General features: G+C 44.5%; 1 protein-coding gene across 2 annotated transcripts in view; it reads right to left on the minus strand.

Moving 5' to 3' along the window:
* Positions 1-103: 103 nt before the first annotated feature.
* Positions 104-12,430, minus strand: part of mbnl1 (muscleblind-like splicing regulator 1) — a 44,143-nt gene continuing 31,816 nt past the window's right edge. The window contains exons 3-11 of one of the 2 annotated variants that reach the window (XM_080011019.1): positions 12,099-12,269; positions 11,756-11,980; positions 10,125-10,364; positions 9,071-9,124; positions 7,724-7,877; positions 5,533-5,618; positions 5,146-5,190; positions 4,308-4,379; positions 104-4,197 (exon numbers count right to left, since the gene is read on the minus strand). In XM_080011019.1, the coding sequence (XP_079867145.1) occupies positions 4,323-4,379; positions 5,146-5,190; positions 5,533-5,618; positions 7,724-7,877; positions 9,071-9,124; positions 10,125-10,364; positions 11,756-11,980; positions 12,099-12,269 (1,032 nt within the window). In that variant the 3' untranslated portion in view covers positions 104-4,197; positions 4,308-4,322. The remainder of the gene's footprint in view (positions 4,198-4,307; positions 4,380-5,145; positions 5,191-5,532; positions 5,619-7,723; positions 7,878-9,070; positions 9,125-10,124; positions 10,365-11,755; positions 11,981-12,098; positions 12,270-12,430) is intronic. The other variant, XM_080011020.1, reaches the window with a different exon arrangement.

Genomic DNA, 12,430 nt, shown 5'->3' on the forward strand with positions numbered 1-12,430 from the left:
TGTTATGTCAATAACAAATCTTTTCGTTATCCCCCAAATGCACTCGATCCAGCTGTACTCCACACAGACACACCCCTCAAAAAAACCCACCGCACAGATGTCGTATGAGCAAATCAAATTTTTATTTTATTCAGATTTTTTTTTTTAAATCCATACAGCAAGAGTCAATTATGGCAACAATAAAATGTGCATAAACAAATCTGGAGAGACATAATCGTATATTATCGTGTGGCAACTATTAGCAAATATGTAACTGGTGGCTGCACCTACGAGTTTAAAAAGCAGTCAAAGCGTGTGCGTGCACCCAGCAGGGAAGAAAAAAGGTTTTGTTTTAAGACAAGAGATTGAAGGCCGCTCCGCCTGGTTTGGGAGGGAAGAAACAGTTGCTTTGGTTCGAGAACGATACGGCGACCTCAAAGTCGGAAAGGTGGTTAACCTTGACTGCAGACGGTTACATTCATTTGAGAGCCTTGAATTGGCCTTCGCCTGCTGAGTGCACCGCGGCGAGCGCAGGAAAGACTGTTAGCGCGCGGCTGTGACGAGATAAAATACCCGGGGTGGATGGGTGCAAACGTTTTGATCGATCTTTAAATGTATCACGACTGAGTTGGAAAACGGATTATCGCACAAGAGTAAAATGAATTATTTTTGAAGTGTTATGATTATTTCTATACCCCATACACACACACACACACAGAGGATGTTATCTACTGCACTGTGCGCGTGTTCAGAACTATGTTATTGTGTGTTATGCGATCTGAGTGTGTTAACTTTCCTTACTTATCTAGGAGTTTTATTTTCTTTACTATGTGTGCACTTTAACATGCAGGCAAATCAAACACTGCTAAAAAATACAGATCTGGAGCTTCCACGCGTCGACTGAACAACGGGAGCGGCGTGCGAGCACAAAACGAAGGCTAAGGTGGATTTCGTTCGGCGCAGCGTCCTATCGGAAAGGTGGGAGTGAAAGAGCGCGACAAAAGGGTTTTTCTTTTCTTCCGACTCCCCTGAAACATTGCCCCCGGCGATACTAGCCGCTGAACAAAATAAGCCAAAAAGCGCGTAGCTTTCTCTGAATGCGTTGGCCAGGAAACTAGTGCCCTTCTTTGCAAGCGATTTTTTTTTTTTTAGCTGGTTCTTCTAATTTTAAGAATTTAAATTAATCTAACAAAATTCCTTTTAATTATAGATCTTTTTTTTATTCAAAATAATATCTCAATATGATACATGTTTTTTTTTTCTCTGTTCATTTGACTATATACAGAAGTGCAAAAAGTCAACCTTCGTCCCCTAGGTTATGAACTCATCAGCTGCAGCATCACAGACTTGGCCGACCTGGCAAAGTCTTTGCTTCCTCGCGCCTCGTTTTTCGCGAACAAAACCCCACCAAACATCCAAAGACCCGTCAATCTCACTGATCATTTTGGCCTGACATTCAGGGCAAACTTAAGAAATATTCAAACAATAGTACATATATTTGTTTTTGAAATGGATACAGTAGAAAATAATCTTACTCCAAACCATGGACAAACTCTATTTCAGCACAATATATCTTTCAAACATCATCTTGACATGTTACAAGTGAAATTTAAGTCGCTGATTAAAATATATATAATAGTCTTTTTCTTTTATACTTTGAGTGGCCACACTTGCACCAACTACTAATTAATCGATTCCATTCCTTGTATCAAAAAGTCTTTCATCATATCTCCATTAATTTGACGATGTAACATTAACAAAGCAAAGAAAAACGAACATCCAGCTATATGAATTAAGTGAATATTTAAAATTGACACATTATCATTTATATGGTTTTGAAAAAAAACAAAAAAAAAAAACGTTATGAATGTCAATGTCGTATCTGAAAAAATCTACAACGGCTATATCGATGTTGTCAAGTAATATATAGTAAGGCAAAAACAAAACAAAACAAAAAAAAATCTACAACTACATACCTCAAATAGATTCAAATCCTTAAGTAGTACATAACACATAAAAATCAATGAAACCTTAAGAGATTAATTGTTACTTTTACACAGAGAAAAGGGGAGAGGAGGAAATCATAGGCGGCATGTGAGAGAATCAGAAAAGATCATTGGTGTTCTTTACCTGCACTGTGATTGAAGGTACATCTGACTGGGTTGGAGACCCCGTTATCTAAGGCTTCGTTGGGTACATTACAATCGGTAAAGACGCGTCACACGCTCACGCGAAGGAGGGAGGAAGGGGGACGCGGCGGCATAACCGACAGTCGAGCGGATGACAAAAATGTTGGAAACGTTTCCCCTCACGTTTATCAAGTGTGTCGGGACGTGCACCGGTAACCCCTTTGAGTGGAGATGATCGAGGGATAAATTAAGAGAAAACAACTGTGCTTTGGTTTCTACTGTATAGTTGCGTGGACGAGTGGATGAGTAAAGGATACACGTCGATGCGTGTTCTTTTTTCAAGTCAAATTGATGTTGTGTTTCCTCAAATGTTCCTATTTGGTGGGTTATGAAATTGGAGCGAGGTGACAGGACAACGCAATCATTCAAGTGCACAGGTGGTAATGACCTAACAGACCTCCAAGGGACTGTTTTTGTTGGGTTTTTGTTTTTTTTCCCCCAGTCGGAAAGAATCCAGGTCCAGAAAGTGAAAGACCTGCCATGTTTTTAGTCCAGCTGACCACACGGTGGACACTGAGATCCCGGAGTGGAGTTTTACTTTCTGTACCCGGATTTTCGATAGGTTTTATTTTATTTTTTTATTTCAAATTCTCAAGTGGTTTCTCACAGGCAACGGCATTAAGAAGTCCTCCGCCTTAAAAGAGGGAACTCGGTAACGCCATCTCAACTGTGGTGGAAAAACCTCTGCCGTGTCGCCAGGATTTAGAGTCAATGGACTTTTACGACGACGACGACGACGACGACGACGACGACGACGACGACGACGACCTCATCTCAAGAGACAAATACAAAATATATCCACGGGGGGAGTATAAGCAAAAGAGGAAAACATGAAGGAAAAGAAACTAGTAAACAAAAGAAAGAAGAAAAACAAGACAGGCACCCCCGTTTACCTTTCCTTAAGCAGGTCAAATCGAAAAAAAAATCGTGTTCCAAAATCAGATCCATTTCTAAAACTAATTACTCAAATAAAAACACTCTCAATGGTGACGCCAAAAAAAAAAAACCCCAAAAAAAAAACAAAAAACCAAAAGGAAATATAAAAAGATAAGAGCCATACAAAACAAAAAACACGCATACCTTCGGTAAACAGGATAACACTGCTGAGATAACACTCTGGTTTTAGCTGTATGGCCTGGGTGGCACATGACACGATGAGAGAGAAAAGCCTGGCTGTGCTTTCAAGGTACACAGGTGTGTTGGTTTACCCAGAACATTCATATGTCCACGACCCTCATTTCGGAACGTCTAGTCTCACTAGTCGCCGTCAAAAAAACTAAACAAAACAAAAAAAAAACAAAAAAACAACAACAAATACTGTACACGCTCAAATCGTTTTTGGCGAATAAAAAAATTCCTGTTCAAATATTATTGTGCCTTTTCAGGTTTTGATTCAAATTCAAGGTGCATGTTTGCGTTTATTTAATTTTTTTCCTCTTGTAAACCATGAAATATGGCTATCCATCAAAAAAACAAAAAAGAAAAGAAAAAACGAAAGAAAAAAAAAGAAAAGAAAAGAAAAACTGAACGAAAAACGAAAAAAGTAAAAATCTTTCTTGGTCTACTAACGTACCAGCACTAAATGTCGAAAGCTAGATGCAACCGCGGTCTTCACCTTCTGTGTGTGTGTGTGTGTGCAGTGACGATAAGGATAATAAGAGTTAGGATAATATGAGTGCTATAATTTAGTCAGACACAGAGGTGTAATGTGTAAAGTGTGTCCCCGCGGACCCCCCAGCTCCAAGACCTCCTCCTCCTCTTTTTCGTCTTCTTCTTCTTCTTCTTCTCCTTCTTCTTTTGGAGGTTGGTGGCGTTCGCTCTCTTCTGCGCTCTGATATGTGGGTCACTGGCGGAGACCGTGTGTTGCACCCCGGATGTTTGTTTATGCTCGACGAGACCGCCGGTCGCGGGGAGGGGCCGCCCGCCAGGTGGCAGAGTCGCCCGTCCCATCGCTCGACATTCTGAATGTTATGTACATAAAAGGCTGAACTATTTTGGCTTGGACGGCGCCAGCACACATTCATTTGATCTGCGGAGGAAAAGAAGAAAAACAAAAAAAACAAGATAAGCGCTTTCACTTCCGCTTCGACTCTGCCGGCACTCGGTGTTCAGGGGTTGAGGGCTGAAATAGGAACTCACTGTTTGAGAGAGGAACTACATTTGAGTCAAGTACTTGTGACTACTCAGATGATCTGCAGATATTATGGGAATCTGAGAATAAGAGAGAGAGAGAGAGAGAGAAAAATAAAACAGGATCATGAAAATACAACCTAAAACCGGACGCTGGCCAAAGCAAAACAAGTAAACCAAACATGAATCTTATCTCTGGAAGAAAAACAAAACACATCCTCTGACATTGCGATACGTTTGTTGCTGGGAATGAAAAATGAAAAAAAGGCAGATCTGGGGTTACAAGGGAGCCGCAGTTCATTCAGGCATGCCATGACGCCATTAGGAGTGGACATTCGGGAGGGAGGGAGGGAGGGGGGCTTGTGAGTGAGGGGAGAAATGACGCTACGGGGGAGAAGGTGTTGGTGAGGCAGCCGCATGCAGATCCACGTCCGCCAGCTTGTTGACCTGCACGCCTCCGTACGTTTCGGAAAGCGGCGACCTCAAGACCTCATCACATCCACCCCTCGGCTACAAACCATCTGATGCGATGTAGGTCGGCTGTTCAAAAGCCATCTCAAGAGAGGAGATCACAGCGTTGCATGTAATTATGTTACTCTTGCCGATCACAATTCGGAGACTTCTCCGACACCAACGAAGAAAAAAAGACCATCCAGCCGCTTAGAGAAAGTGGTAAAGCTATGTTACGTGCCGAAAGCAGCAGCGCGGAAAATGAATAAACAAAAACAGAAATATATATATATTAAAAAAAAAGGCAAGCACCAAATGGTACAGAATAGCAAACTGCTGTGCAAAATGGCTCTAAAATTGATGAATTGATTCGGGGGAGAAACTCCCTCATACATACCAATTGCATGTATTCGTTGGTAGTCAACTTTGATAAGGAAGAGTCCTCAAAAAGAAAAAGGACAAAAAAATGGGAGTTAAAACGAGGACAGACATTTCATAATACGAATACAGTACGCTTCTCCAAAGAAACCCCCCCCAAAAAAACAGACAAGTCAGATGCAGAACCCCACGGCAACATGTGAATTTGTGACTGTGTTGGGGCACTAATACAGAAGTGTAGGCCAACAAGGTGGGAGTCCCACCCATCCTCCCGCCCCCACCCTGTCACACACGAGCATTTACAGATCATCCATGTGCATTAAACACAGAGAGAGAGAGAGAGAGAGAGAGGGAGAGAGAGAGAGAGAGAGAGGGAGGTAAAGACAGAGGCAGTGGAGGTGCAAACCTGATTGGCGGAGGCAGTTGTGAAGGGTGTGGCAGATGCGGTGGCTGCAGACACAGTGCCTGGAGTACCACCGTGCATCATGGGAACTTTTTTGGAGGGAAAATCATGTAAGCAAATTACACACAAGAGGAGCAAGTGTAGCCTCATGGGCACCGGGCAAATTGAGGGGGAGGACGAGAGGCGACGGGAGGGGTTCAGTTTAACGCGCTCCGTTTGGCTTTTTTTCCCTGCCGACACCATCTTGTGATTTGGACCGCTCTATCTACAAATACAGTCAAAAAACCTCTCTAAGTCAAGGCCAGTTTCAGCTGCAGACCTGGCCGTTTTGGCGGTAACATTTCACTGCCATACCTGACCGCATTCTGCGATACGTTTACTGCAACATGCAATAACTGCATGCCGGGCGCTGCTTTCAGCAAACCAGAATTTGCTGTGTTTTACAGCAACTGTTCAACTCAGCTTCCTGTTGTGCGTCAGCCAAAGTCCACTTTATTGATAGCAGATCAATATGCAATGTCGCACGCGTTATGAATTCACTAGTTATTCTATGACATTTTAAGCCACAACCTTTGGTTAATATGAGTTAGGTTTATGTGTATTTGTTACATTTCTCATTGGTAGTGTATTGGGATAAACACTCCAATGTGTTTAGCAGATGGGTAACTATGCTTGTAAAAGCCCATCTCACTGGCTTGAATGAGGCGAGCAGTTTACGAAGCCCTGGCATTGTCACTCTTCAACAGAACGAGTTGAAATAAATAGGTAATCATCATTTTAAAAGTGCCATAAAACAGAGTGCTTACTCTGTCATGTTCGTCTTGAAGATAGAGAGTGAAATTATAATTGAACTCCGGAGGGTTGTTTGAATGTGTTTAGAGGGTTTAAATAGGTGCCAGGTTAACCAGCCCAAAGCTCTATTCATGTTGACACTTCCAAGGCACGAGGGCCCCTATGTAATCATATATTTGGATATGTTAGAGCTTAAGTTAATTTGTTCAAAGCCTCCTGGTCTGCTCTTTTGCCTCCCTCAGACTACGCCATTTTTGACTGTTGAAGATTTGCACAAAAAGTTCTAACACAGGTTAAAAACACCTCCACGTCTGGGGCAAAATCGGGACTGGTTTAGTCTGGAGGAGCCTTCATTTGTGCTTGTTCAGAGTTCTGATGTGTGTGTGTGTGTGTATGTATGTGTGTGTGTGTGTGTGTGTGTGTGTGTGTGTGTGTGTGAGAGAGAGTCAAGGGCGTGAAGATTTCAGGTAAAGTTGCTGAAGGAGGAAAGCTGGAACCTACCAACACTGGCTGCAGGTGACATGCACAATATTGAGCCTGCCCATCATGCAGTGCAACAGGAAGTGGATTGGAAAGGGAAGAGAAATCAAAACAGCCCATCACACGGATCGTTAGAGTGAGGGGAGAGATAAGGTGGAAAATGGTTAATATCTCTTGGATAAAACACAGTCATCATTCATTGGAAAGGTCAGAATTCAAGACAGAATATTAAAGTGTAACGCACTGGTTGTGATAGTGATTATAACGGCTTGTGATATAACTCTCAACTTGGAGGCATTAGAAACACAATCTAGACAGAAGTTAGCAGAGCAAAAGGCCAGTATGGAAGCCAGCTATTGCCTAAATCTTGCAATCAATACCATTCACAAGCCCATTCAGCCCCAGCTAGAAGCCCCAGCGATAGCATTTCCTCAAGGTTTGACTGAGTAACATCTCAGTTACAGACTTTAGTGACAAGCCCTATCCATTTCTCCATTGAAAACCTCCCATTTTCTTTAGCCAAGTGTAGTAAGGAGCTCTACAGTGCTATCTTATAGCAGCAGGCAAAAGGTCATGCAACGCCATTCAAAAGCTCAATGCACTTTGTACTGAAACTGAACTATCGACTGTATTAATCCGTTTGCAGAGAGAATCACGTGGTTACGTCTCCGAAGTCCCCAGAATAGGATTCCATCCACCCAAATCCAGAGGTAACTCCCCTGCGTTCGCTGACTTCCGCTCCAACTTACTAAGAAAGTCATCCTACCCATTTATTTTTCCCTGTCCGTCCCTGGCACGGTAGTCTAATGCTTCCTGTCCTTGCACTGTCCATCCAACAACAGCCAAGCGGGAGCCAAAACAAAGTGGCCTAGCCCTTTCTGGGTGGTCGGAGCCCTGCTGGTGGTTAGCGTTGGAGCCATACCTGACGGGAGGAAAGCGGCCTGCTGCTGAAACTGCATGTTTGCCAGGGCCTGTTGGTATTGGAGCATGCCAGTGTTAAACATAGCAGAGGCCCCGTTGGCCTTCTCCAGGGCCGCCCGCTTTGGCAAGGGAGCCATGACAGTGTGGGGGATGCCCTGCCCGGCCGGACGGAGGGAGAGAGGAGAGGAAAAAAGAGAGGAGTGTAGAAGAGAGAGAGAGAGAGAGAGAGAGAGAGAGAGAGAGAGAGAGATTTGCGTGGAGGATAGTTTGTGGAAGGCAAAAAATGGGAAAGAAAACAAAACAAAAACAAAACAATGGTACATACGTTAGAGAACATCGCACAAACGGCAATGCAACATCCTTATGAGAACAACAACATCAACAACACGATCATCATCATCATCATCATCATCATTATTAGCAAGCAAGCGGCAGTCTGACACGAGAACTACACAAGCAGGAGCGCGGTGCCTACTGGAGCGTCTGACTAACAAGCATTCACATCATATTCATTGTTTTTTTACGAAGATGGTTACTCTGTAGACCTACGGCTGACTAAACGCAACAAAAAGCAAGCATTAACTCTTAAAATAAGGCTGCTAACAGGAGGTGGAACACACAGGAAGCAGAGGGAGAGGAGGGCTGCACTACTAGCTCCATGATAAACTGAAGGCCTTGTTTAACTGATGGCTCACTCGCAGATTCACCGATTTCAAAAATTTGGTCTCAGGCCAAATTGGAGAGGGTGAGCTGAACGCTTTTTTTTACACATGCATTGGGTCTTGGCGGGAGGCCATCCCTGAGGTCTGGAAGAAAAAAGCTTGGTGGCAGAATGAACCATCACTTGAACTCTACTCATCATTTAAGGCAGGATTATTCCTGGACGGTTATATAGAGTAGACTGCTGTCCCCTTAAGCCCCACCTTATCCAACTGGCATGCAGTAGAAGGACACACATGCACATGTAACTGATCGAGCTGCTTAACAACACTGAACATTGACTTTGGACGCAAAAGTCATGCCAGAATAATATTAATATTAATATTAGCTCTACTTCCCTGGCTCACACTGACTGTTAAGCTTAAGGTGATTAACTGATTGTGGCTACTCTCACAAATGAGGTATCAAATCATGGTGTTTGAGTTTTCGCAGATGTTTACTGCACCGCTCTATTTAGTCCACTAGAGGGCCACAATCACTTTATCACAGGCCAAAATGACAGAGCAACAGGAGGAAAAAACAGACACACACTGACACGACGACAACAAAAATAGCTACGTATCTTTGGTTAAAACATTGCTCTACAACAAAGCCACATGCCGAGCTAAAAGGTGAAAGGTCATAGTACCAGGTCAAAGGTTGCGTCGAGGGGTCGCTTCAGTGATTTGACAGCCGACTGAGTCTTAATTAGCAGGCAGCGAGCACATGATGGCAATGGGCCAATGGGGTTCAAGCGCATTAACATAAACCAGCAAGCAGAGGTGCATCATGGGGGCAGCAGTGCAGTTTGGGTATAGGTGAGAAAAAACAAAAACAAATAAAAAAACAAATCATTGGAATGCAATATACAAGGGGATAACAGGACTAAGACATGCACAGTGTCAACTCAACTAGCTCTATTGCTCCACAGTTATATGATCATCAAGAATCAATGAAAAGAGACTATCACAGCTATATTAGTTACTGTCACACAGAGATAAAGTAAATACAGCAATGCCAAAATGGTTCAATCATTACTTCAAAGTGTTTTAACTAAGCAATGACCAGAAAATTACATGAACACTTTTTTCTTTTTAACTGTGCACATCAAAGTCAGCATGACATTACAATGTTTTTTTCCCTGCTATCGCTGCCTTTCTATCACACCAAAGTAGACAGCTCAGTCTGCTGGACTGTACAAATATTCGCAGGTGCTGTCGCTGCCGTGCGCACACTGAAAGCACAATGAATTCATTTATTCATGTGGGGAGGAAGTGGAGTCAAGGAAAGGAAAAAAAAAAAAAAAAGCAGAGAGGATGGTGTCACTGATATGAGACGAGGACGAGGACGTATTCCAGATTTGTATAAATATCACTGTCTGCTTGTAATCTATGGCATGATGAACAAGGATGGGCAGACGGCTAATATACACCTTGTGAATTCAGTCAATTATGATGACATTTCACTTTTTTTTTATAATCCAACTCTGAAAATGAGAAAGAGGAGTAAGGCTGGCGTTTTCTGTAATAAAAAGTGATCCCTCAATCAATATCCTTACAGGACAGCACAATGTACACAGCAGATGAGTGTACACTATATGGTCATCATGTGGTTGGGATGTGTTATTTGATCATGATCCCTGGCGGGGTGCACTGTGGCGGTATAAGTGAGTGTGAGTGGGGAAGCCTTTCCAGACTGCTCACCATGGCCGCGGCGGCTGTGGCCTGGTTCACCTGGTGCTGGGCAGCCTTGATCTTGGCCTGCAGGTGGGCCGGGGGGTGGAAGTACTTGCACTTTTCCCGGGAGCAACGGCCCTTGATGTAGTCCATGCAGACGGTGACCGTGTTGTCGTTGGTGTCGATCATGGTGCTGTCGGCCGGATGGGCGAAGCGGCAGTCGTTTTCCCCCCGGGAGCAGTTGCCCCTCTGGTACTCCCTGCACACCTGAGGGCAAAAATCACATGGGAGGGTTTGTGACCAATGTCAAAAAGTAAAGAAAGTGGTATATGTATACCCCTAAAAACCTCTAGCGAACCCTCAGCCCAACCCTCCACTAAGTGCCCTTATATTTCACATTTCTGATTGGGGGTAAGTGCTTGCGTGGGTGGTTTGGGACGGAAGGTAAGAACCAGGAAGAAAGTGTTTCATGTTCGTGTGTGTGAATGTTAGCCACTAGAGGGCAGCACTTCCATCGGTATTAGAGGTAAACTCTGAATTAATGTTTTTTCCACCTCAGTGAACTGATTGGTGCAATACTATAGTTAGATAAGTTCTTTGTTATTGCTATTGCTATGTGTACTCCAGTATTGCATATGCACTCTAAAAGTACACACTGGCTTGAAGGTGAAAGGGTGAAAATATCCCGATTTGTTGGACGTGGTGTTTTATACCCCTTTTCTATTGCGCCAAAAACCCGGTAACACCCACTAAGACCTGGCATTTGTCATTAGTAGGAAAGGTTACATACAGGTTTCATTCCCGGGTCAAATGAGGCGGCTCTGGCTCCCCTCAGCTGTGATAAAAAAACATGACACCCAGGTAGACCCGCTAGATTTCAGCCCTTTACGGGCGCCATGCGATGCGCAATGAAGTTCCGGACGTTGCCGCCTAAATAGACAGTAATATCCGTGTATAATTCCATCATTTCATATCTGATTTAGAATACAAGATCATAATCAGAAGATATTCACATTTTTTTCCGGATGCAGGAAATGAAATGTTTGAGTCTGGGGACTGTTCCATGGGGACCGTAGTGGAGAACCCTCACGCTCCCCGCCGGGCTCTGAGCGACTCCAGCACAACCCCAAGCTGGTCTCAAACCGGAGGAGCGTCTCTGCTCCCCGCCGCCGAAGGAGCGCATCCGTCGGGCGCCTTCGGGCACAGCCGTTTCTCGGTGCTGGCATGGATACTCCATGCTGCTTCTATTGTTTTTGCCCAATCACGAAGAACCATGACACTCCCCTTTCCCGTGAAAAGGGGAGTGTCACTCATCACTCGATCCCACTCTGGTAATGGGAAGGGCGACAATCACCTACAGTATTTTTAGCGGGTTCAGCAGGTTAAAAAACCTGGGTATACCCGCTCATTTTGGTTTATATACAACTTATATAACCACACAACAGATGCACTATTCAGGAATGTCCAATAAATGCCGAGAAGGATTCATGTCTGCCGATGGGCGTAGCATGGATACTATGCCTGTAAACCGTTAATAAACCTATTAAACCTCATGTCTTTTTCAAAGGTTTTGCTGTCAACTTCAAAAGACGCCTCAATCCATCGAGAGGGAGGAAGTGCATCGTGCACGTGGGAAAAAGGCAGGTGACTCCTGTTACCTCCAGTCTGTCCGTCCTTAGCAGCTTCTGAGCGGCGGCGGCTGCAGTGTTGGGGACCTGGCCGATGGTGGGGCTGGAGGCCATGAGGACCTGGGTGCTGGGCAGGATCTCCTGGGTCATCAGGCCCGGGGACACGGGGCCCAGGTAGGGGTTGAAGGCGGCGGTGGCTGCTGCGGCTGCCACACTTGCGTTGCTGGCGAGGCCAGGGGCCACTGAGAACATGGGCTGTGGTGGGGAGGGAAAAAATGTTTTAATGACAGTTGAGAAGAGCCAAAATGCAATGGGGGAAGTTCTTACATCTCTATGTGTTTATGCGACTGTTTAAGGGCTTGGTCGCTCTTACCACAGGTGATAGCTGAGCACCGGGCATCATGGCATTGGCGAGCTGCATCTGCTGGGCCAGCATGGCCATGTTCTTCTGCTGGATCAGGTTGTTTCTGCCGTTGATCTCCAGCTGGGTCTTTAGGTGTGGGGGAGGGTGCAGGTACTTACAGTTCTCCCTGGAACAACGGCCCTGGGAGGAGAAGTGAGGGGGATGAGGGGTAGAGGACAGAGGAAGGAGAGGGAAGGATAAAACAATGCAAGGTCGGTTCAAGATGTTGGCTCTTCTTTCACAATTGACTATGTGCTATGTAACCGATTTGCAAATGATAAACAGTGGGTGGGTGTGCGTGT

The sequence above is a fragment of the Zeus faber genome, assembly GCF_960531495.2.
Source record: "Zeus faber genome assembly, chromosome: 12".
Classification (NCBI taxonomy): domain Eukaryota; kingdom Metazoa; phylum Chordata; class Actinopteri; order Zeiformes; family Zeidae; genus Zeus; species Zeus faber.